Source organism: Macaca nemestrina, chromosome 1 (assembly GCF_043159975.1).
Source record: "Macaca nemestrina isolate mMacNem1 chromosome 1, mMacNem.hap1, whole genome shotgun sequence".
In the NCBI taxonomy this organism is placed as follows: Eukaryota; Metazoa; Chordata; class Mammalia; order Primates; family Cercopithecidae; genus Macaca; species Macaca nemestrina.
Window position 1 is genome coordinate 97,102,926 of NC_092125.1, and position 25,082 is coordinate 97,128,007.

Consider the following 25,082-nt stretch of genomic DNA (forward strand, 5'->3'; position numbering starts at 1 on the left):
CTCACCTATTTCCAAATTATTTGAAAGATCATCATCAGATACCTTGTCACCTGACTTAGGAAGTCTAAATCTGTTATTTCTACCACATTTTCCTTTCCTACTCCAATAACTTTGTCACAGGAAAAAAGTTGGGTTAATCTGATTGAACACAATTTGGTATTAATGAATCCAACCCAGGTCTAGTGATGACCACTTTCCCAAGTACTTACAAATCCTCCTCACATACTTTAAACTCTTACCTGTGATTGATAAGTATACAACATTACTTCTAGAATCAAGTCTTGCCAATTTAAGGAAAAAAGTAGGTGTGGGACCGTTTAGTTACCTTAGAGAGATAAATGGTTTTAAAATATTCAAATCACCCTAATAAACTTGGTTTGAATTCTGGAATGCATATATGACAGAGAAAGACCATCAAAAGCCTCACCATAGTTGAGAAAGGCATTACCTTTGCTCCACAGTCTGCTCCTTTCTGAATGCAAAATCCAATGAACCGTGGGTCTGCCACTTTTACTAATATGTTGTCAACACAATAGACATGAATGCTCCAAATGCCCCTTTGCTCCATATCCTCCACAATATTCTGGGCTGCAAGTGCCCGATAAAGACCACCATTCCCATCTGGAAAACAAAATAGCTCATTAGTAGCACATCAAAATCCATTATAAAGGCAACACAAAGATTGTTTCCAAACTAGGGTCAAGATCCCTAAAAACCAAAATTCACTTTACAAAGGCAAGAAAAGTGAATATCCATAAGGAAGGAATCAGGTGTCAAAAAAATTAAACTATAGGATTTTGAAGGTTACTTAGCATTAAGTATCCAGAGAATAACACTATCAATGTAAGATCAGGCAACCCCAAAAACCGTATCTTTCTTTTTAACTCAGCCCCTTTTAGAAATATATTGTATGATATAAAATCCTTTATCAGGCAATGATTATTTCTTTTTTTTTTTTTTTTTTTTTTTGAGACGGAGTCTCGCTCTGTCACCCAGGCTGGAGTGCAGTGGCTGGATCTCAGCTCACTGCAAGCTCCGCTTCCCGGGTTTACGCCATTCTCCTGCCTCAGCCTCCCGAGTAGCTGGGACTACAGGCGCCCGCCACCTCGCCCGGCTAGTTTTTTGTATTTTTAGTAGAGACGGGGTTTCACCATGTTAGCCAGGATGGTCTCGATCTCCTGACCTTGTGATCCGCCCGTCTCGGCCTCCCAAAGTGCTGGGATTACAGGCTTGAGCCACCGCGCCCGGCCATGATTATTTCATATCAAGCTTTATTAACATTTGTATGATATAAGTTAGCTCTGTATTTATAACTCTGACGCTAACAATTTCACCCATGTCAAAAATAAAAATATGTAAGTATTTTATATCAAATCATGTGTTAAAAAAATAGACTGATAAGAAGGCCTAAGGTGATTTAAACTAGATATAAATAAAGCCTCTTCTTTCTCCATCTATTTATAATGCTGCTTTAATGTACTTTGTCCAATAACAACCATAGCCATAGCTTAAGTGATGAAAAATTAGACAATTTCACAAAATACAGCTAAGAATAGTAACTCTTCCATTAACCAAAAGAATTAAGATGAAATAAAAGCCTACATCTAGAGAGCACCACTGTTAATACCATTAATTTCTTTTCAGCCTTTCCTCCAAGTACAGATTCACATAAATATAAATCTGTCAGTAGGTCTATTTTTATAGATTGACGTTGTACTCAAGGTCACTGAATGTGGCTACACAGGCAATACACTGTCCCATTCTAGTGGGTCCCATTAACAAACCACGATGTGTATGCACTATCTGGAACTGTGCAAAGCAGTGGCCCTAATCATAGACTGTATGCAGTTTTTCATTTTGCATTCTCTTACTTAACCTACTGAAATAATGTTTTTCATTTAATGCCACCAATTATTTTAATGCTATTTAAGAATTAATGCTATTTATAAACTTAATTTAGCCTCTCATTTATTAAATAGCATATGGTTTCAAGTTTTTACTATAATAAATAATGTAGCCATGAACACTGCAGTATATAGAAAATATTTGCTATATGGCTAGGCACGGTGGCTCACACCTGTAATCCCAGCACTTTGGGAGGCCAAGGCAGGTAGATTACTTGAGGTCAGGATACCAGCCTAGCCAACATGGCGAAACTCCAACTCTACAAAAAAGTACAAAAAATTAGCCGGGCATGGTGGCACGTGCCTGTAATCCCAGCTACTCAGGAGGCTGAGGCAGGAGAATGACTTGAACCCAGTAGGCAGAGACTGCAGTGAGCCGAGATTGCGCCACTGCACTCCAGCCTGGGCAACAGAGTGAGACTCTGTCTCAAAAATTTAAAAAATAAAAAATAAAATAAAATACTTGTTATAGAGAATGAATACCCTGAATGTTCCTCAAATTGCTCCATTACAGAGCAGACATCAACAACAAGTATAAAAAAAGTATCCATTCCACCAACGGGCATTTTCATCTTTTTAAATTATTTCCAAGCTGCAAAAAACACACACATATTAATGTTTAAATACCCAAATCACCATGTTAAAAAGCAAATCAACATTTGATGATTTAGGTTGTTACCCTTTCTAGTCACCATTAAATAAGGATGATTACAAACCTGGAGCCATAGAAACTTTGTTCTTCTCTTCCAAAATAATTTTCCCATCAAAACTCATGGCGGGGAGCATTCCTTGCTGAAAAAAGATTACATTCTCTTTTTTTAAACCAAAGTACTTGTGCTTGGTGAAGAACTCCTTTGTAGATTCCATTGTTCTGCCACTGGTCATTATATACCTTACAAGAGAAAATTAGATCTTCTAAGCAATCGTGCTAGGTGGACTAGGGCAAAATAAAGTTTTGTCTATTTCCTAAGCTAAAGATACCTTTGAAAGTACTTGCTTGGCCGGGCGCGGTGGCTCAAGCCTGTAATCCCAGCACTTTGGGAGGCCGAGACGGGCAGATCACGAGGTCAGGAGCTCGAGACCAGCCTGGCTAACACGGTGAAACCGCGTCTCTACTAAAAAAATACAAAAAACTAGCCGGGCAAGGTGGCGGGCGCCTGTAGTCCCAGCTACTCGGGAGGCTGAGGCAGGAGAATGTTGTAAACCCGGGAGCCGGAGCTTGCAGTGAGCTGAGATCCGGCCACTGCACTCCAGCCTGGGCGACAGAGTGAGACTCTGTCTCAAAAAAAAAAAAGAAAGTACTTGCTTATTATTTTGACTTCCTTCATATTTTTCTTGGGTAAGACACATTCATTAGCTGTTTCCCAAGGGAAATTTCTTTCAGTAATTTCATCAACTCTTAGGTATGAAATAAATCTACTTAACAATATTAAACATACTAAACATAACTCCTTCCAGAGAACCTATAAAATGGCTTACGGAAACATTTTGGAACTCTGTGAAAGTGTATTTTAAATTTGAAAAGCCTATTCTGAATAAATAGGAAGAAAAGGGTAACTGTAATACAGTTTAATGATCTCTTGGGGTTCCTTTTATTGAAATTTGAAATGCAATCTGGGCTCTGCTAACCCTCCATTTAAAAATCATAAAAGTATAATTATACTTTCTGTTGTCACAAAAAGTCAACCCATGCTAGTGCGGATAAGAAGAAGAAAATAATATCTAAAACTATAATTAGTGACTGCGGTAGCTTTTGCCCTTACTAGAATGTAAACTACAAATAAGAAGGGATTTTTGCCTATTTTGGTTACTGATTTATCCTCAACACCTAGAAACAGACACTCAATTAATATTTGTTAAAAGAATAAACAAAATGGTATAATTTCATACCACAGGAGATACCTGTCTGTTTAACAAATTATCCTGGATATTTTGAACTTTAGGTACAAAAGGTTTGGATATATTTAGAAGACGACAAAAGAAGTGGCTAAACTTCTCTGCATAAGAACAGAAATTCTGAGTTGTGAGGAGATGGAAGAAAGAGAAGAAAATTCGACATGATAGTAGGAGGCCAGGGCTGTAAGTAGAATGCTGGCCACTTAGAACACAGATGTTCCTCCAAATTCCCCACAGGAATCAAGATGAACCAAACAGTTCACAGCAGGCCAGTACTTGTGGTAAGAAGAGCTAGAAAAGCTAGGAAAATTACAAAAAGCAGATTTTTAAAGGCATCAGAGAGCTTCAGAGGCAAAATAGATTAGAACTGTAAGTCCAGAGACAGAATCTTTCAAAAGGAACTGAGGCCTTGTCCTGAGGGCATCTGCTGATTTGGGGTACAGGCTAGTGGTGAATATGGCTTAGACCAAAGGCTGCTGGGGGACAGAAACTAGTGGAGCTTTTGTTGATCACATGGGATTGAAATAACAAGATAGGGACTTGGGGGGCTTCAAACACACTGCTGATTTTCCCCTCAAAACACGGTAACTTCCAAAACTGCTCGGGGAAAGAGATTAAAGAGCTGAACCAAAAACTTGTAAAAAGCAGAGCAGGATCTTCTGTAATCTCTTGGTACTTAGGAAACTAACACTGGCTGGACACAGTGGCTCACACCTGTAATCCCAGCATTTTGGGAGGTCAAAGCAGGCAGATCGCTTGAGCTCAGGAATTTGAGACCAGCCTAGGTAACAAGTGAAACCCTGTCTCTACAAAAAATACAAAAAAAAAACAGCCGGGCACAGTGGCTCATGCCTATAATCTCAGCACTTTGGGAGGCTGAGGCGGGCAGATCATGAGGTCAGGAGTTCAAGACCAGCCTGACCAACGAGGTGAAACTCCATCTCTGCTAAAAATACAGAAATTAGCCAGGTGTGGTGGCAGGCGCCTGTAATGCCAGCTACTCGGGAGGCTGAGGCAGGAGAACCGCTTGAACCCGGGAGGCAGAGGACGCAGTCAGCCAAACCTGGTGTGTATGTGGAAGAGGCACGGGTGGATGTGGGAGAGCTAAATAACTTGGTACTTGAAAATAAGAGTTTCTAGATGCAGAGAGCTCACTGAGTACTTTAAGGTACTCAGTTAGGAATGTAAAAGTTGGTCGTGAGTACGTATTGCTTATTAAGTCAATAGTGGTCATCTACCAAGCAATAATATATATTACTTTTAACACATATAGTAAATTACACCTCCCAAGAAAATCTTCAGTAACAAGAAATATGTCTGCAAGTGAATAAAGTGTATATATGCATTTTGAATATTATAAAACAATATATGTTCAGACACACTCCAATAATGGGATGTATCTTACCATGGAATAATGCATTTGTTGCCATAATATTTTTCAGCAACCTGTTGTAGCTTCAGGATACGCTCTGCTTGAATCTGAAAAAGTGTCTTACAGGATGGCAAACCAACATCATACATCCCCTTAGGATATGCAACGCCGAGTCTTGTCCCCTGCCCACCAGCTAGAAGAAGAACTGCTACTTTATTCTGAGAAATCTGGAAAAGTCCTAGAAAAGAAAACACTTGTATCACAAAACCTCTACAATTCAACACTTTAGTATTAAATATACATAGGTAGCAGCAAAGACTCATCAAAAGGGAAGTAAGGCTATACAGCTGCCTTGTCCTGAGGTCATTTGCTGATTTAGGGTACAGGTGGAGAATCTGGCTTGGACCAAAGCAAAATCTGCTTGCTGTTTTATTGATCACATGGGACTGAAATAACAAGATAGGGGCTTATCGACATAAGGCACAGAGAACACAGAATCTACATAGAATCGTGGATGACTACCTTGCTAATAAAAACTTTTCTATTATTAAAACAATTAAATTTACATAACCCAACAGAACACCAAACGATGAACGATGTATTTTAATGAACTAAATATTTTTGCTGATAATGTCAGGAGGTAAGAAGCAAGAGATATTATAAAGGTTTCGCAAAAATTTGATGACTGATTGATGTGGCAAGTCAAGAAAAGATAAAATAAAGAAAATACCAAAGTTTCAGGATGAATGATGACACTATCAAATTACCTCCAGCCTATAATAAATAATCAATGAGCATGCAAATATAACAGGTAAGCTATATAAAGAAAATAAATCTTCAGTTAGGAAAGCAGTAAAGTATAATGGGTGAGAACTCAGGCTCTGAAGTTAGGATTTCTAGTTTGAAACCCAACTCAACAGAATGAGCCTGGGGTATCACCTGCAATGGGCATCAGAAGTCTTTGTAGGGTGATGGAAATACGCTTATGTTGATTGGGATGGTAGTTACATGGGTATATATTTGTTAAAACATAAAATTGGCTGGGCACAGTGGCTCACCCCAGCACTTTGGGAGGCCGCGGCAGGTGGATCACCTGAGGTCAGGAGTTTGAGAGAAGCCTGGCCAACATGGTGAAACCTGTCTCTAATAAAAATACAAAAATTAGCCGGGCATGGTGGTACACACGTGTAGGCTGAAACAGGAGAACTGCTTGAACCCAGAAGGCGGAGGTTGCACTGAGCCGAGATCACGCCACTCCTCTCCAGCCTGGGTGACAGAGTGAGACTCAAAAAAAACACAAAAACATAAAACTACGGGACAGGCAGATCATGTGAAGCCAGGAGTTCAAGACCAGACCAGGCTGGCCAACATGGCGAAGCCCCATCTCTACTAAAAATACAAAAATTAGCCAGGCATGGTGGTGCATGCCTATAATCCCAGCTACTCAGGAGGCTGAGGCATGAGAATTGCTTGAACCTAGGAGACGGAGGTTGCAGTGAACCAAGACTGCACCACTGCACTCCAGCCTGGGTGACCGTAAGACTCTGTCTCAAAAACAAAACAAAACCAAAAGGTAAAACTAGTGCATTTTATTACATGTAAATATATATTAATTTATTAAAATGCCTTTTGTAGGCCGGGTACAGTGGCTCACGCCTGTAATCCCAGCACTTTGGGAAGCCAAGGCGGGAGGATTACCTGAGGTCAGGAGTTCAAGACCAGTCTAACCAACATGGCGAAACCCCATCTCTACTAAAAATACAAAAATTAGCTAGGCACAGGGGCAGGCACCTGTAATCCCACCTACTCAGGAGGCTGAAGCAGGAAAATCACTTGAATCCGGGAGGCCGAAGTTGCAGTGAGCCGAGATCGTGCCACTGCACTCCAGCCTGGGCAACAAAGTGGGACTCTGTCTCAAAAATAAATAAATAAATAAAATGTCTTTTTAAAAAATGGGCCATCTATACCAGCTCAGAAGAATATAAGACTCAGACTATCTTCACTACTGATTTATTTCTTTAGTCTGGAAGCCTGTCAATTTTTGCCAGTAGAATATTCAGCAATAAGTAGTCATCAAGCATAATGTTTGAATAAAAATGTTATTCTTCAAACCAAAATAAATTCAAGATGATTTGAGATCCAAATGCAAACAAATGTAACCATAAAAACTACAAAGGAGCTCTCAGTCTGAATTAAAAAAAAAAAAAAAATCTTGCCATAATCCATTCCTAAGACTGATCTCATCATTCAAAAGTGGACAGTCTCAGTACCACAAGGCACAGTAGTTGGTGAGAAGAGGCTATGTGGAAACTGGGTTTCTGGCAAGCTAGAAAAACTATAAAATTAAAGCCATGGTAAACAGTTTTGTTCTTGTTTTCTGAGTTTCATACTTTCATTAGAATTCTTAGAAATTTTGTGAACAAACCTGGCCACTGCCCACAGTTGTATGCGAAGTCAGAGGACGCAGTCAGTGATGGCAACTATCAATTATTATTTTAAAATCCTTAGGTAATGTGGGTTTATTTCATTTACCAACTTTGTGCTTTGTTTTTGACATACTGGGTTTTCTTAAAGCTAATACATTAGTAGGTCAACAACATAAAGAAAACTAAACCCGGCCGGGTGCAGTTGCTCACACCTGTAATCTCAACACTTTGGAAGGCCAAAGTGGGTGAATCAGCTGAGGTCAGAAGCTCAAGACCAACCTGGCCAACATGGTGAAACCCCATCTCTACTAAAAATACAAAAATTAGCTGGGTGTGGTGGTGCACGCCTGTAATCCCAGCTGCTCGGGAGGCTGAGGCAGATGAATTGCTGGAACCCGGGAGGCGGAGGCTGCAGTGAGCCGAGATCGTGCCACTGCACTCCAGCTTGGGCAACACAGTGAGACTCCATCAAAAAAAAATAAAGAAAAATAAACCCATTATAAATTTAGAGCCAGGTCTGATTCTATTTTTCCTGCATTAGTAAGTATAGTCCAAGAACATTATTCAGCAATCATTCCAGCTATTTTTTCTTCTTTTTTTGGAGACAAAGTCTCACACTGTCACCCAGGCTGGAGTGCAGTGGCACAACCTTGGCTTACTGCAACCTCCGCCTCCTGGGTTCAAGTGATCCACCCACCTCAGCCTCCCATGTAGCTGAGACTACAGGTGCACACCAACACACTTAGCTAATTTTTGTATTTTTAGTAGAGACAGAGGTCTCACCATGTTGCCCACGCTGGTCTCGAACTCCTGGGCTCAAGCGATCTGCCCACCTCAGCGTCCCAAAGTGCTGGGACTATAGGCATGAGCCACCCTGCCCAGCCTATTCCAGCTATTTTTTCAATTTAAAAACCCAAAAGCACATTATATATTTTCATAAATTTCACCTTCGATATGAAGCTGACCTTAGCTACCTGAGAGTTCAATCTTCTTTCTTCCTTCCCTAAAACCAGAATTGTCCTCGTTAACTCCATAGTATTTAATTGTACCTCATCAGAGTTTGAAAACAAGAACATAAAATCAGGTGTACCAAAATAGAACCCAAAATAGTAACTATAATCTAAGAGGCAGGCTCTGTGTAATTTTCACCACTTTAGAGATAATAAACTCAGAAAAGTTAAGAGTCTCGCCCAGGGTCACATAGCTAGTAATTGTGAATCAGGATTAGGACCTGACTCCAGGGCCTCTTCAGCACCATACCACCCTGCCACCAGAGGTTATGCTGCCTTTTTTCTTAGCCTGTCTTACCCACCATCCTAAATGAAAAAACTGGCCGGGCGCGGTGGCTCACGCTTGTAATCCCAGCACTTTGGGAGGCCGAGGCAGGTGGATCACCTGAGGTCGGGAGTTCAAGACCAGCCTGACCAACATGGAGAAACCCCGTCTCTACCAAAAATACAAAATTAGCCGGGGTGGTGGCACATGCCTGTAATCCCAGCTACTCAGGAGGCTGAGGCAGGAGAATCACTTGAACCCGGGAGGCGGAGGCTGCGGTGAGCCGAGATCGCGCCATTGCACTCCAGCCTGGGTAAAAAGAGCGAAACTCTGTCTCAAAAAAAAAAGAAAAAGCTGTTGAGCAAGAAGAGTCAACATTCTCCAAAACTTCCCAAACACTGAAATTCTTAACAGTCATTCTGAGTTTGTATTTGTCTTAAGCAAGACCCATAACCATTATATAACAAAAACTGAGATGAAGAAATGTAATGGGAACGGGGAACATTTTTAGACATTTGAAAACTGTTTTGTATTTGGTTATTCCCTGAATTATATCAAATAAACTATGGTTTCTAGAAAATAAATTTAATTCTGCTGTCACCTACAAAACATTGTTTTAAAGAACAAGTCCACAATTTCTTACGTAACCCATGGGTCAGATTTGTTTCAGAACACAGAACTCTTCAAAATGTATAAAAAGACTATAGTACATGTATAATATGCTATAATTATATATGTCCCCAGCAGATCTGAAACAGCACCCTATAATCACATTAAGTGGGATAAATAAAGTTGACAAACAGCCTCATGTCTATTCAGGTCAGGTCTTGTATCATTTTAGAAATGCAGATAAAGATCTGCTGTCTGGACACTTGCATATAATCAAAGGTGTTAGAATAAAAAATATTTCTGAACATCTTCAAAAGAAGTGCCTGATACCTATATTCTGGCCACAGACATCTTTGTTCTTTTTATACAGTACATTTCCTTCATATGGCACATGTGTTTCAAGTTGTTTTACTCTTAACATGGTGCTAGCCTTCTTCCTGACTTCTTACTTTCACTCTCAGTCCGAGGTAAGTTATTTCCCTTAGCTAACTGATCTGAAAAAGGTAAAAGCTACACTCCCAGAGCCAGTTCCAGGTCTCAGCTCCTGCTGACCTGATGGCATTCAACATCAATTCTGTGCTTTCTATAGGTCTAACCAGGTTCAAAATAGCCCTGTATAAACTTTTCTCTTCCTTAGATGGGTTCCCTAAATTACTGCTTCATTCCTACTCTCCAATTGTTTCACGTTTAAAATTTTGCTAACCAGCAGCTCACAGTGGCTTCATTCTTTATTCAGATAAATGGCATGTGTTTGTTTCCTAAACTCCTGTTCACTCTTCAGTGCTTCTTTCCATCTCTGAACCTGATAACCAGTCCGGTCACCAATTAACAGTGGCACTGAGATGATGCCAACCAGATGTATATTACCAGGTAGATATACATTTGCATCTCATCTCTATTTAACCACAACTATTACAATGAATTATAACACAATCCACATATATTTGCAATAAAAAGGTTTTTCATTAACTTCTTCCTGTTTACACACCTCACTTATAAGCAAACAGCAGAAAACAAGAGAAAAGGCAGCAGTCCCTGGAGAACCAAGGCCAGCTATAATTCACAAATGAAATGCAGCTACAGCTATTGTTCACAGTATCAAATTGGTGTACACTGGCTGAAGTACTCAGTACTCATCTACTTCAGCTCTGTTACTACAATAAAGTTGCAATGTTTATCAAAAGTATGCAACACATAAATTAGTATCTGTCTTCTGATGACAGATAAAATGCTGTTTTGAATTAAGTGGGCCAATAAAATTCAATAAGTTTTTTGGTTATATGGCAATTATACATTATTTCAAACTGCGTTTGTCATAACATAAATTTCATATAGGCAGCACAGCACCTACCTGAAAAATAACTAATTATAACTGTATTTAAACCCAAGTGACAATTAGGAAATTATAAATTTCTATCCTAAAGCTACCTCTGCAGAAATACTGAAAAACACTGAAAAGTTCAACACTGTATCATCCTTTCTATCTCTCCATGATAAGACATAAGGGTTAATAATTTTTCCTACACAAGGGAACTCAACACAGGCAAAACTGAAATTGAAATTGAAAAAAGTGGCCAGGTGCAGTGGCTCACGCCTGTAATCCCAGCACTTGGAAGATAGCTCACACCTGTAATCCTAGCACTTGGGAGGCCAAGGCAGGCAGATCACTTGAGGTCAGGAGTTCAAGACCAGTCTGGCCAACATGGTGAAACCCCATCTCTACTAAAAATACAAAAATTGGCTGGGTGTGGTGGCAGGCGCCTATAATTCCAGCTACTGGGGAGGCTGAGACAGGAGAATTGCTTGAACCCAGGAGGCAGAGGTTGCAGTGAGCCAAGATCGTGCCACTGCACTCCAGCCTGGGCAACACAGTAAGACTCTGTCTCAAAAAAAAGAAAAAGGAAGAAAGGAAGAAAGAGAGAGAGAGAGAAAGAAAGAAAGAAAGAGGAAAGAAGGAAGGAAGGAAGGAAGGAAGGAAGGAAGGAAGGAAGGAAGGAAGGAAGGAAGGAAGGAAGGACGGACGGACAGACGGACGGAAGGAAGGGCAAGCAAGCCAGCCTGACACATGTCCAGGGCTGGAGCATATCTCTCTCCTTGGAGAGTCATGCATTGTGGGCCCAAGAGAATCTAAGCACTTTTTCTGATAACATTCACAAGAAACAGAAAAGTTTACAGTGGCCTGTCAGAAGTCAAATGCTTCCTGGATAACTTCCTACTTAGACTAGTTCCTTCTGTAGACTTTAACAAAGAAGATAGCACAGGTCCTTTTGGAGTAAAGCACTGTCAGAACTTTCATTTAAAGTATCAGAACTCCAGGACAAGTAGAGTTGGGTAAACAGGCTATTCAACTGCTAGAAATAAAGGAAAGCTATCCAAGAAAGTTAGAGAGAATAATTTAAGTCTTTAATTTTTAATCACGTTATAGCTGAAACTACAATATTTCCCCAAAATAGTAAGCACAAAAAGCAAAACAATCAGGAAAATCTCTATCTGAACCAGTTTTAGGTAGCAGAGATTACATTAGATGAATTTCGTTAGGTATAATAATGGCATGTGATCAGTAAGAAAAGGCCCATATATTTAGACACGGATATCAAACTATATGAGGATAAAAATAACATGATGTTTGGGATTTGCCTTAAAATACTGCAGCAAAGGAAAAAAAAAAAAAGAGGGAGAGAGAAAGCAAAAGGAGCAAAACTTTCATAATTTTTAATTAAGGTGGCTTACGTGGGGGTTCACTGTACTGAATTTGCCGCTAAATATTTGTTTCAAAATATCCTTGACATTTTTCATGATAAATTCTTGTGCAGGCTGCAAAACTATACACGCACCACAATCCCAATATATGCGTGTGTGTGTGCGTGAAAGAAAATACCGTAAAATATTACTAGTGAGTATCTCTCGATGGTGGAATCACAGAGATTTGTATTTTTTCCTTTGTAATTTTTAGTATTTACCCATTTCTCTAAAATAAATATGTTTTTTCTTTTTTTTTTTTTTTGAGATGGAGTCTCACTCTGTCGCCCAGGCTGGAGTGCAGTGGCGCAATGCAAGCTCCGACTCCTGGGTTCACACCATTCTCCTGCCTCAGCCTCCCGAGTAGCTGGGACTACAAGCACCTGCTACCACACCCAGTTACTTTTTTGTATTTTTAGTAGAGATGGGGTTTCACCATGTTAGCCAGGATGGTCTCGGTCTCCTGACCTCATGATCCTCCTGCCTCGGCCTCCCAAAGTGCTGGGATTACAGGCGTCAGCCACAGTGCCCAGCCGTATTACTTTTAAAATAAAACAAATCTATTAAAAACATCAGTATCCTAGATTTCAGAAAATGTAGAGGGAGATAATGTTAAGAATGCATTTCTTCTAAACAATCCACTTACTTTTCTACCATAGTGCTATATAGTAGAGAAGCACCATTATGATTAACAGGAAAACGTCTTATAGGCAAAAAAGACTAAGACTGAATACTAATTAGATATTATAATATAAAATTGGTAGATTTGTGTTCAAATAAGCATGCATTTGTTTTAATAAATGGGTATTTTTATCAAGCAAACAGGTTTTCCCAGTGTATCTTTACTAAAATAACATTCTCAAAGCTGGTAATTACTTCTCTTTCAAGATCTCAGCTTTGTAAAATAAAGATTTTCTAGTTGCTCCTCTACATTCCTTTTTCTACAACTGGCCAGAAAACTTCAAGAAATAAAGCAAGATCTCTCTTTAACAAGGAATACAGTGGTCACTTATATTCATCCTTCAGAAATAAATAATTTTCCACTCTAGTTGTAAAAATGTCCATTATCATCTGAATAACCACCAGATACTTTGCAACTACTGGACAATGCTTTCATTCCCCCAATCTGAGGAGGTGGAGGTGTGGGGAAGTAAAAACTGTCCCTGATACAATTAGCAGGATCTTCCTACTACCTGAAATACAATGCCATGATCTTCGCAATGGCTTCTCTTCCCTTTGATAACTTACTGCAGAAACTTCATTTTGTTATGAATTTGCAGATACATAGTAGTTTCTGGCTAAGTGAAAAGGATAATAATGTCAACATAAAGTCTCCTTCTCCACCCTTACTGTTTAAGCTACAGATAAATACCTTTCCCTTGACACTAAGCCAAAAGGAAGTTTACACCGTGTTATACTATATTTGATTCTAATAGTTCCAGATTTTAGTTTACATGAAAAGTCATAAAAGTAGACTAGCTCCACATAGTCCAACAAAAAGGCTATAAAGAAGACTCAAATTATAGGATATCTTAATTGTGGCTTATGTTCCCCATTACACAAGGTCAAAGCTTTGACTTTCCATAAGAGTTACTACTAATACTTCATCCCCTTAAAATCCCAAGGAAAAATATAGGCAACTGGGATACTAGAGGGTAAAGAAAGGCCTGTGTGGTTTTTGGTTGGGAATAGTAGCCTTTTTGAAACCCAGGGAAGGAGGGAAGGATTAGTGAATCCAAAGTAACAGGAGTCATGGTATCACTTAAAACTCTTCATTCACAAGGACACATCTAGGCATCATTCTCTCACATCTTAGTGGCAGAGCCCTATCCTAGGTAAAAAGCTAAGTTAGCTACCACCAAGCATTTTACATCTGAAAAGCACCTTCTTGAAGAAGATTCAATTATTTTCAAACTGTTTTTAAACCTCTAAACTCTTTTAAATAAAACCTCACGTAAAGATCAAATACACAGAACAGAAAAAAGTAGAACTACTCATAGTGGAGAATAAAGGGGTTGGAGACCTACCAGTTTAGTATCTGCTCCCTCCCTCCCTCCCTATAAGAGGCAGCTTCTCCAACAGTGAAAACCCTTGGGTTCTTTGGAACACCCTTTGAAAATCAGTAAATTTGTGAGCCTTGAGAAAGACAGAGAGAGGTATACAGCAGGTTGATGATGCCAGTAATCTTTCTTTTACAGGGGGTGAGGGGATGCCAAAGAGTGGAAAACAAAATAAAAATAGCCATGTTATAAATACAGACTATAAGACTGTATCTATAGCATTACTACACATCTATGAAATCCAATATATATACAATCCACCCGGCACACTGGCTCATACCTGTAACCCCAGTACTTGGGAGAAGCAAAGGTGGGCGGATCACTTGAGGTCAGGAGTTGGAGACCAGTATGGCCAACATGGTGAAACCCCATCTCTACTAAAAATACCAAAAACTTAGCCAGGCATGGTGGTTCACGCCTATAATCCCAGCTACTCAGGAAGCTGAGGCAGGAGTATTGCTTAAGCCTAAGAGGCAGAGGTTGCAGCGAGTGAGGAACACACCACTGCGCTCCAGCCTGGGCAACAAAGCGAGGCTGTCTCAAAAAAAAAAGCACAAAGAAACAAAAAAATAAGTATACAATCAAGTACTGGGTGGTAATGTGAGCAAATAAAAATATAGCTTTGATGAGATTATGGACAATCTGTTATTTCAACAATATTTTTGCAATAAAATAATGTATTTTAAAAAGTTAAGGAAAGTATTTGCCCAAGCTCTCATTCACAGTTGAGAAAATGAGGCCCAGATGTGACAAGGATCATGTACAAACACTCAGGGAATCACCTACAATATTTAGTCAACATTTTACTTACGAAGGAGTAATAGATTATAAAAAGCACAGCTTTCAACTCCACCAAAAGCTACAGTTGAGCTATTTTGTCATTCTCAAAAGCACAAATTAGTATTAGGTTAAGTGGACAGATATTTTTACATGCTTTAGAATGAAAAGCATTGGGGCAATTCAACAAACACTTATTGATCAACTTATAACTATAAAACTCTTTTCTAAATGCTACGTAACATGCAGAGACAACTAGTACACGGGCTGCTCTTCAAGAATTTACAATGTACTAAGGAAGACAAACACCTCTTATGATAAGCTAGAATGAAATAAAAGCATGAACAACTCATTGTAACTTGGGACACAGAAGAAAAGGTCATAGATCAAATATTATGTGTGGTGAACCTTAATGAATGAGTGTAAGTTCCCCAAGTGGCAGAACTACTGCACTGTACAACTCCAAGAAATGACCTTACAAGGTGACCTAGCTAGGTAGAGAAAGGGCAAAGGGCACATCAAGCTAAGGATAAACATGAGCAAAGGCAGGGAAAGGTGAATTATTTCAGGGAAAGGCGAATTATTTGGTTCAGCTAAAATGCTGATTGGAAATATGGGTTAGGGTCAGGTTAAGGCATTAAAGATTAAACCAGCTGGGCTAGGCGCAGTGGCTCACACCTGTAACCCCAACACTTTGGGAGGCCGAGGTGGGCGAATCACTTGAGGTCAGGAGTTCAAGACCAGCCTGGCCAACATGGTGAAACCCTGCCTATACTAAAAATACAAAAATTAGCCAGGCATGGTAGTACATGCCTATAATCCCAGCTACTCGGGAGGCTGAGGCAGGAGAATCACTTGAGCCCAGGAGGTAGAGGTTGCAGTAAGCTGAGATTGCCCCACTACACTCCACCCTGGGCAGCAGAGTGAGACTCTGTCTTAAAAAAAAAAAAAATTAAGCCAGCTTAAACTTAAGTATTTAACTTGTGCCTCGGGAAAAGAAATCTAGCAGAAGTATGGAAACTAAGGAGGGAAAGAGACTGAAGGCAAATTAAGACTTGAATGAGAGAAGCCTTGAATGGAGCATCAAAAATAAAAAGACAATTTTTGTCACTTTCTGCTAGATCACCTGGCTTAATGTAGTATGAATCAAAATATTAGTGACATGATCCAGCTACCTGAACATTTTTAGTATATCTCAAATAAACTTCAGAAGAAATATGTACATGCCCAGTACCTTCACTTTCCCAGGCCTGGAGCTGATCTTGATCCCTTGTAGCACTGCCCAACACCTCTCGAGGCACAGGCTCCATTCGTGCATCCACATTCTTTTGGTGAGAAGACTGGTTAAATCCTTCAATGGCCTTTTGGAAAAACAAGTTCAGCTCCTCAAAATTCATGGCCTGGAGCTCTGCGTAAAGTTCTACCTGTTGGGCTTCTTCAAGCTCATTCCAGAAATGTAGTAGGTGCTCTTGCCCAGCTTTGGACAACGTGAGTTTGAGGTCATTAATGTTCATAATGGTCTAATAGCCAAGCTTTGTAGAAATAGGGGTGTAATGTACGTACCTATAAACCGAAAAGAGAAAAATAATTAATGGCACGTCAAAATTCAACCTCCAAAATTGAGGGGGTTTTCCCCCTCTAAAATAAGAATATTTTTAAAACTTGATGTTAAAAAAATTAACTTCTGCTTTTCCATCACTCAATATTTGTAAGAGATCAAACCTGTAAGACAAAAATATGCACCAGGCACTTCTAAGTACTTTACCTTCATGGTCTTGTTTAATTTTCAACAACTCTATGGCATAGGCACTATTATTACCACTCTTTTACAGTTGAGAAGACAGGCAGAGAGGCTAAGTAACCTAACTAATGAGTGGAGCTGGGATAGGAACCCAGGCAGCCTGATGACATGGCTCACACTCTTTACCACATTTAGTTGTCTCTGTATTAGTCCTCCGACTACTAAGCTACCACTGAAAGAACACTTGACTGTTTAATATTAAAATGTTTTCCGACGCCGGGCGCGGTGGCTCAAGCCTGTAATCCCAGCACTTTGGGAGGCCGAGACGGGCGGATCACGAGGTCGGGAGATCGAGACCATCCTGGCTAACACGGTGAAACCCCGTCTCTACTAAAAAATACAAAAAACTAGCCGGGCGAGGTGGCGGGCGCCTGTAGTCCCGGCTACTCGGGAGGCTGAGGCAGGAGAATGGCGTAAACCCGGGAGGCGGAGCTTGCAGTGAGCCGAGATCGCGCCACTGCACTCCAGCCTGGGTGACAGAGCCAGACTCCGTCTCAAAAAAAATAAATAAATAAATAAAATAAAATAAAATGTTTTCCTTGTATCTCTAATGATAGAAATACTATTAAGTGTTGTTGTAGTCAGTATACCGAAATATTCAGAAAGACAGAACTACCTATAACAAGGAAAAATACATTTCATTTCATTAGCAACTTCTGCAAAGAAGCAATAACACATCTATTGTCTCTACTCACTAAAAACTTGGGTCCTCCTTAAAGAGACAAGCAATATACATATAACAATCAGTGAATAAGACAAATGTTTTCTAAAGAGCTATATTCTGTGATAATATAGTAAAATGTTAAACTTCATAGTGCTAAAAAATAAGAAAATGAGGAAATATTTAATCTACTTGCCCAATATAGACAAATGCAACAGGAGATAGGTGTTTTCTAGAAAGTTCACAAGGCCGGGCGCGGTGGCTCAAGCCTGTAATCCCAGCACTTTGGGAGGCCGAGACGGGCGGATCACAAGGTCAGGAGATCGAGACCATCCTGGCTAACCTGGTGAAACCCCGTCTCTACTAAAAAAAAAATACAAAACACTAGCCGGGCGAGGTGGCAGGCGCCTGTAGTCCCAGCTACTCGGGAGGCTGAGGCAGGAGAATGGCGTGAACCCGGGAGGCGGAGCTTGCAGTGAGCTGAGATCCAGCCACTGCACTCCAGCCTGGGCGACAGAGCGAGACTCCGTCTCAAAAAAAAAAAAAAAAAAAGAAAGTTCACAAACAGGCAGGATCTAGCCATATGTTAAGGGTTGGGCAGACTACATAGATAAGATTAGAGGCCAGGCATGGTAGTTCATACTTGTAATCCCAGCACAGGCCTCTGCTCAGGAGTTTAAGACCTACCTGGGCAACATGGCAAAACCCCACCTCCACAAAAAACACAAAAATCAGCCAGGTGTGGTGACATATGCCTGTAGTCCCAGCTACTCTACTGAGGAGACTGAGGTGGGAGGAACACCTGAATTCGGAAGGTCGAGGCTGTAATGAAGCGTAATCACATCACTGCACTCCAGCCTCGGCGACAGGAAATTCTATCTCAAAAAAATAAAAGATTAGGAAACAAGCAGAGCCTGGTGGCCATAAGGAGCAAGCATGTGTGGGATGGAAAGCAGTAAGAAGGTTAAGGTATGACAAATGACATAAAATGGCCTAGGGTAGGGCTAGATCATGAAGAGTCTGAAAACTAACCAAAAGAATTTAGACTTTAGAGAAGAAGTAACAGAAAGTGAACAGCAGATTCTCAAACAGGGCAGCGTTACCATGCTTTAAAGGATGAGAGAAAGGAGCAATGGCATACAATAGATTGTAAGGAGGGACAACTAGAAGCAGGAAAAGAAGTTAAAAGACAACTGCAGGTATGAAATACCAAAGGTCTGAACCAGATTAGTGGCAGAGAAAATAAGAGTGAAAGGAATAAATCTGAGGGTCACTGTAAAGAATCATCACTGCATTATAATTGCTTCGATGTGAGGGACAGAGGGAAAAAGTAGGTACTAAAGATACTTATCTTCTCCTATGAGAACAGTGAAAAGTAATACACATGGTAGTTCAGAGCACAATTCTAGGCTCAGCTGAGCCACTTAATTTCCCCATGCCTCGGTGACCTTGTCTGTAAAATGAGATTAATAATAGTATCTACCTCACCAGGATCATTAAACATCAAACACCATTTACAAGCTCAGGTCTAGAGAACCTACATCTGTGTGTTCCCTGAGGTGGTAATAACAACACTTAGCTTTCAATGTTCGTTATGGTATTAAAAGGCATTCCTATTGATTTATATAGGTTTCAAGAGTCATGATGCTATTATTTTGTAATTTTAAAAAATCACATTAAGAAAGACACTTGAGAGGCCGGGCGCGGTGGCTCACGCCTGGAATCCCAGCACTTTGGGAGGCTGAGGCGGGCGGATCACAAGGTCAGGAGATCGAGACCACGGTGAAACCCCGTCTCTACTAAAAATACAAAAAATTAGCCGGGCGCGGTTGTGGGCGCCTGTAGTCCCAGCTACTCGGGAGGCTGAGGCAGGAGAATGGCGTGAACCCGGGAGGCGGAGCTTGCAGTGAGCCGAGATAGCGCCACTGCACTCCAGCCTGGGCGACAGAGCGAGACTCCGTCTCAAAAAAAAAAAAAAAAAAAAGAAAGACACTTGAGAGGAACAGATTTATATTAAATTATTTTCCAAGGAATGTAGTTTTTCCCAAGACCTCATTTATGCTACTGCTTTGCCTCTGATTTAAGAGAGTACATTGTAATAGGAAGATCAGCAAGGAACCAGATAACCAAAGAATAGGAAGTCCCTGTTCTTGGTCCTTCTCCATCATTTGATTCTATGCAATCATTTTACCTCCCTGTGCATATACTTCCTCATGAATATAAGACAACCAACCTTTCTCACATGCCTTCAAGAGAGTCAAGAGTAAAGAGTGCTCTGTCTGCTAAAAGGCATACACAAACATATTATTATAACATTTTAAGATATAAACCAAACTTTTCTAAAAGGTCATCATTAGATACTCCTCCACCTTCAGACACTTGGAAAAATGAATCCATGCAAATAAGATACCTCATAGGGCCGGGCGCGGTGGCTCACGCCTGTAATCCCAGCACTCTGGGAGGCCGAGGCAGGCAGATCACGAGGTCAAGCGATGGAGACCATCTGGCCAACATGGTGAAACCCCATCTCTACTAAAAATACAAAAATTAGCTGGGCATGGTGGTGCGCGCCTGTAGTCCCAGCTACTCAGGAGGCTGAGGCAGGAGAATCGCTTGGACGGGGGAGGTAGAGGTTGCAGTAAGCAGACATCACGCCACTGCACTCCAGCCTGGTGACATAGTGAGACTCTCCATCTCAAAAAAAGAAAAAAAAGAAAAAAAAAAAAAGGTACCTCATAGGTTAAACTTTGATATCTGGACCTAAACCTGGTCACATGTACTCATTTACATGTTGTATAATGTTTATAATGTAACAACCATACTTGAGTTTTGGACAAGCACAATTCACCTATTATATTTATCTGAGGCAGACATAAGCATCTTCATGCCACAAAAATAGTACCATATTTCCCATTAACGATGTTTAGAGGCATGTGTGTGTAATGGTAAGCAGCAATGAACAGAAGAGTTAAAAGACAAGAATTTTTATTTTGACAACCGAAAACTGAAAAAGTTGAAAAGCTGCTCTAGAAATTATAACAAAACTTGGTACATGCCCACAGCCTAATCCATCTGCATCAAAATATATGACAAATTTGGTAATAATCTACCATTATCAAATATATTTTTATTAGAATTTAAATACCAGTATTAAAGAAATCCAGTATCTCTCCCTCCTTTTCTGGCCTCCCCCACCCGGCCCCTATCTCTGCTGGTATATGTATGCCCTCGAAATGATTAAGTAAACCTTTTACAGCTTTTAAAACACAGTATCAGCGTTGAGACATAACCACCAACTGAATCCTATAAATGCTTGGCAGCACAGCCTAAGAAGTCTTTCTTAGCTCCAGCTAAGTGAGCCAACTGACTAACAGTGAAGGAACAGACAACTGCCTTGAGTTTCCGACGAACTCTTGGGTCCACACCCAGTGAATTTCACCTAAAAGTCCTTAAACTTTTGCAATACCAAATGACACACACATATGATTATAATCCTATTACCTGATTCCAGATTTCATAAACCACGTAGAAGTAAGTGTAGCACAGCGTCAGGCCAAAGTTCAAGCAGCCATATGTTCAGCATATGTGTACTTAGCCCTATTCCAATACCATCCTTCTGCTTGGCCAAGCACGGGGAAACCCAGAAATTTCAATTCTCTCTCACTACCAGTATCATGGCAAACCAAACCAAAAAAAAAGAAAGAAAAAAGTGGCAAGCAAACAGGTTTTGTCCCACTGTCCTGTCCTCCAAATGTATCCCGTCTTTGTCAGAGCTCTCAATTATTTTCCTCATATATTCAAGATACACGAACTCGCTTCCACCTGACAGTTCCAACGATCTCCTGTCCCACTGGAGGCCCCCCCACTTGGTATAACTGTCCACAAGGCCCTAGCCTGAGAGCCTCGAGGTCTCTACTGCCCACCCGGGAAAGGCCCCACTCGCAACCCCACACGCCTACACAACCCCCTCGGACTCCAGACACTGGCCCAGACCTCCTCTCACAACGCCCCCAGTCCATCTGGGGCGAGATCATTCCATCCCTGGCCCCGCCATCCACCCGGCTGCCCAGCCCACACACCCTCTCGCCGGGTGGCGGACGACGGGGTGCGACTGAGGGGCGCACGGGCTGGGGGGTGTGTGTGCTCGGTTGCCCGCGCTGTGCACGTTCGTGCGACGCGTGTCCACGTCTGAGCGCATGGCTGTGTGTGCGGCGGTGCCAGGTCCTCCGCCCGCCCGGGTCCAGGGCCCCGCCGTCCCCTCGCTGGGCTGGGAGCTCCTCACCTTCCTCGGCGCGACCACAGCTACGCCTGTCTCCAGCTCCTTCCGCGCAGCCACTCATCGGCGTCCCGCGCCCGCTCCGAATATATACCCTCATCCGGGGGGCCGCGGCGGCGGGGCGGGCCGGGAGCGGGGGCCAAGGGGAACGCCAGCCCCGGCCACCCCGCCCCTCTCGCCACGACTAGTGGCTGCCGGCGCCGGGAGGAGTGGAAGCCGACCGCCCAGACACGTCAGCGTCCGGAGCGCAGATGACGACGCGGACGCAGCCGGGGGCGCCGGGGCGGGGCTAGGGACGGGGGCCGGGCGTGAAAGGAGTAACCCGCCAGGGCGGGGCGGGGCCTAGTGCGTCACTCATTCTCTGGCCCAATGGGGATAGTCCTGGAGCGCAGTCGGCTGGCGGCCCAGTCCCTCCAGCGCACTGGCTGAGGCTGGAGGATATTAGTTGGGTCCGCTAGGAGGGGCCACGCCCGGGCCGGCAGAGAGCGCCTACTGGGTCCCAGGACTCCTGATGTCCCTAGGTTGTACTGAGAGGTGCGAGCCCGAGGCTCTTGGCCCAGCGGCACGAGGCACAAGCGGGCCACAGAGATGGGCAGGGAGCTGTGTCCCCAGGGTGGCGGATTTCCGAGCCACCCACGCGGATGGTTGGGAAAGAGCGGCGGATTTTCCTGCGGAGAAACTTTCAGGGCGGGCCTGGCGCGCTCTCTGACCTTTGGCTATTTTGTGTGCAGTTCGCAAGATGCCTGACCGGGCTCCAAACTCGCTCTCTGGTTGTGTTTTGGCTCCCAAGAAGGTGAAGCCAGGCCTTTTTTCTTTAGCACAAGCAGACAGGAAAGGAGAGAGGAAATGCAAACAAAGGTATTAGGTAACCTAAGGCAGTATAAGCCGGGGGTCATCTTTGTGAGTCTGCAGACAACGTAGCTAGGCTTCAGTACTCTGCAGAAAGATGGCGGAGGGCCTAGATGACCTCCCAGGCCATTCCAGGACCAGTGTTTACAGTCCTGTTACATAACCTAGTGTACACACAGGTTATTATATGTTCAGCACTGTGCCCTTGGAAGCTATGTTTACATTTAAAGTTGTGTGGCATTTTGCAGTTTTTGCAAGAAGTGGGATATGTTGAAATACGAAAACACCTAAATTTAACATACCACCTATCATAAAGAGATTCAGGCGCCTTTCTTCTACTTTCTTGAGTGCAAAGGCCTTTTTGTTCCCTTTACCAGTTGCATAATCACCCACTGCCTCAAGTAACAACAGAAAAACTTAAACTTGGTAAGTAATGGTTGTAGATTTACATTCAGGAGATTGAATACTCTCCATCTCTCATGATCCTAGAACTTCATTTGTTTCTTTGAAAGAAGAATACTGTAGTGATTGGTTTACAGTGTAGTGATTGGTTTCTTAACCACGGGATCCGAAGACAATTTCAGCTTCTTTATTGCTTGTGATCTTTGGCAAGCTACTTGTGCGATCAGTTTTCTCATCTATAAAAAACAGACAATAAAGATGAAAATGCCATTTGGTGGTTGTATTAAACCAATCGATATAAATGAAGTATGTAAAACAGTAAACACTAAATAACTTTTAGTTATTATTTATTATTGAGTACTTATAAAAATTCAAACTAGGAGACCCAGATTCAAAATCAGTCTATACTTACTAACTGTGTGACTTTGGGTAAGTCATTTAACCACTCCAAACTCCAATGTCCTTTTATGAAATGAAGCTAATACCTATTTCACATGGGTGTAGTAAAAAGTGAGAAAGAACCTAAGATAATGGCTGGAATATTACAGGCATTCTATAAGTCTTAGATGAATGACTGAGTAAAGAGCAAAATTATTAGTTAGAAATCCTTTAAAGAAAAAAGGTAGAACTGAGGTCTGGCTCAAATGTTTTTAATGAACTACTATAAAATCAAATTTGTACTTTTGCCCTTTTTTTGCTGAAGTTTCATTTGTTTGTTTGTTATTCCGGTTAGTAGGCATAAGAGGGGCCATAATCTCATCTTGCCAGCTAAATGTCCAGAAATTTCTCACACTAGAGTTATATCTGTCCTTCAAAATACTGTTTGTATACATGGTCTTTTAAGAGCCGATTGAAGAAAACAAGGCAGCGATGCTCACTCTACCTATTGATTTTTTGACATTACACCAAAGGTATCAGCTAATGAAGTTAGACAACAGAAATCATAAGAGGCTTATGAATTCGAAAAATATATATAAAATTTAAAAAATACATTTTGAGAATTCTAAAAAGTAGTAAAACTACTTCGACTTGCAAATGACAAGAGAGAATACCTGCAAAACCCTAAAGAGTCAACGATAAGACTAACCATAAAATTTTGATTAGTGTATTAGTCCGTTTTCACACTGCTATCAAGAGATACCCAAGACTGGGTAATTTATAAAGAAAAGAGGTTTAATTGACTCACAGTTCTGCATGGCTGCAGAGGCCTCAGGCAACTTACTATCAGGATGGAAGGCACCTCTTTACAGGGCAGCAGGAGAGAGAATGAGCACTGAGTGAAGGGGGAAGCCCCTTATAAAACCATCATATCAGCCAGGCACGGTGGCTCACGCCTGTAATCCCAGCACTTTGGGAGGCTGAGGTGGGTGAATCATGAGGTCAGGAGTTTGAGATCAGCCTGGCCAACATAGCGAAACCCTGTCTCTATTAAAAATACAAAAATTAGCCGGGTGTGGTGGTACGTGCCTGTAGTCCCAGCTACTTAGGAGGCTGAGGCAGGAGAGTCGCTTGAACCTGGGAGGCGGAGGTTGCAGTAAGCCTAGATTTCACCACTGCACTCCAGCCTGGGTGACAGAGCGAGACTCCGTCTCCAAAAAAAGAAAAAAAAAAAAACAGATATAATGAGAATTCACTATCACAAGAACACTACAACGGAAACCATCCCGTGATTCAATTATCTCCACCTGGTCTGACCCTTGACACATAGAGATTATTACAATTGGAGGTGAGATTTGGGTGGGGACACAGAGACAAACCATATCAGTAAGGTACCAAGTTATAAAATGAACATGTAGAAATCAGTAAATCAGTAGCTCTCATATACACACATTATAACATCTAGAAGACACGATGGTGGAGAAAATCCCATTTATAACAGCAAAAAAAAAAAAAATAAGTATAAATTTAGTGCAAAATGTGCAAAACCTGTATAAGGAGAGTTGTAAAAGATGCCTGAAAGCCACATAAGATACTTGATCAAATGAAAAAATTCTGGAGCTATTTCATGTATGTTGCAGATATGAACAAATGACTA

General features: G+C 41.5%; 1 protein-coding gene across 6 annotated transcripts in view; it reads right to left on the bottom strand.

Moving 5' to 3' along the window:
• LOC105498233 (UDP-N-acetylglucosamine pyrophosphorylase 1) overlaps positions 1-22,049 on the bottom strand; it is a 45,933-nt gene extending 23,884 nt beyond the window's left edge. For 2 of the 6 annotated variants that reach the window (XM_011770237.2, XM_011770235.2), the window contains exons 1-5: positions 21,803-21,960; positions 16,293-16,621; positions 5,206-5,410; positions 2,621-2,796; positions 449-621 (exon numbers count right to left, since the gene is read on the bottom strand). In XM_011770237.2, coding sequence (XP_011768539.1) covers positions 449-621; positions 2,621-2,796; positions 5,206-5,410; positions 16,293-16,572 — 834 coding nt within the window. In that variant the 5' untranslated portion in view covers positions 16,573-16,621; positions 21,803-21,960. Of the gene's footprint in view, positions 1-448; positions 622-2,620; positions 2,797-5,205; positions 5,411-16,292; positions 16,622-21,021; positions 21,566-21,802 lie in introns of those variants that run through there. The other 4 variants (XM_011770233.2, XM_011770234.3, XM_071082007.1 and 1 more) reach the window with 4 other exon arrangements.
• Positions 22,050-25,082: the final 3,033 nt, after the last annotated feature.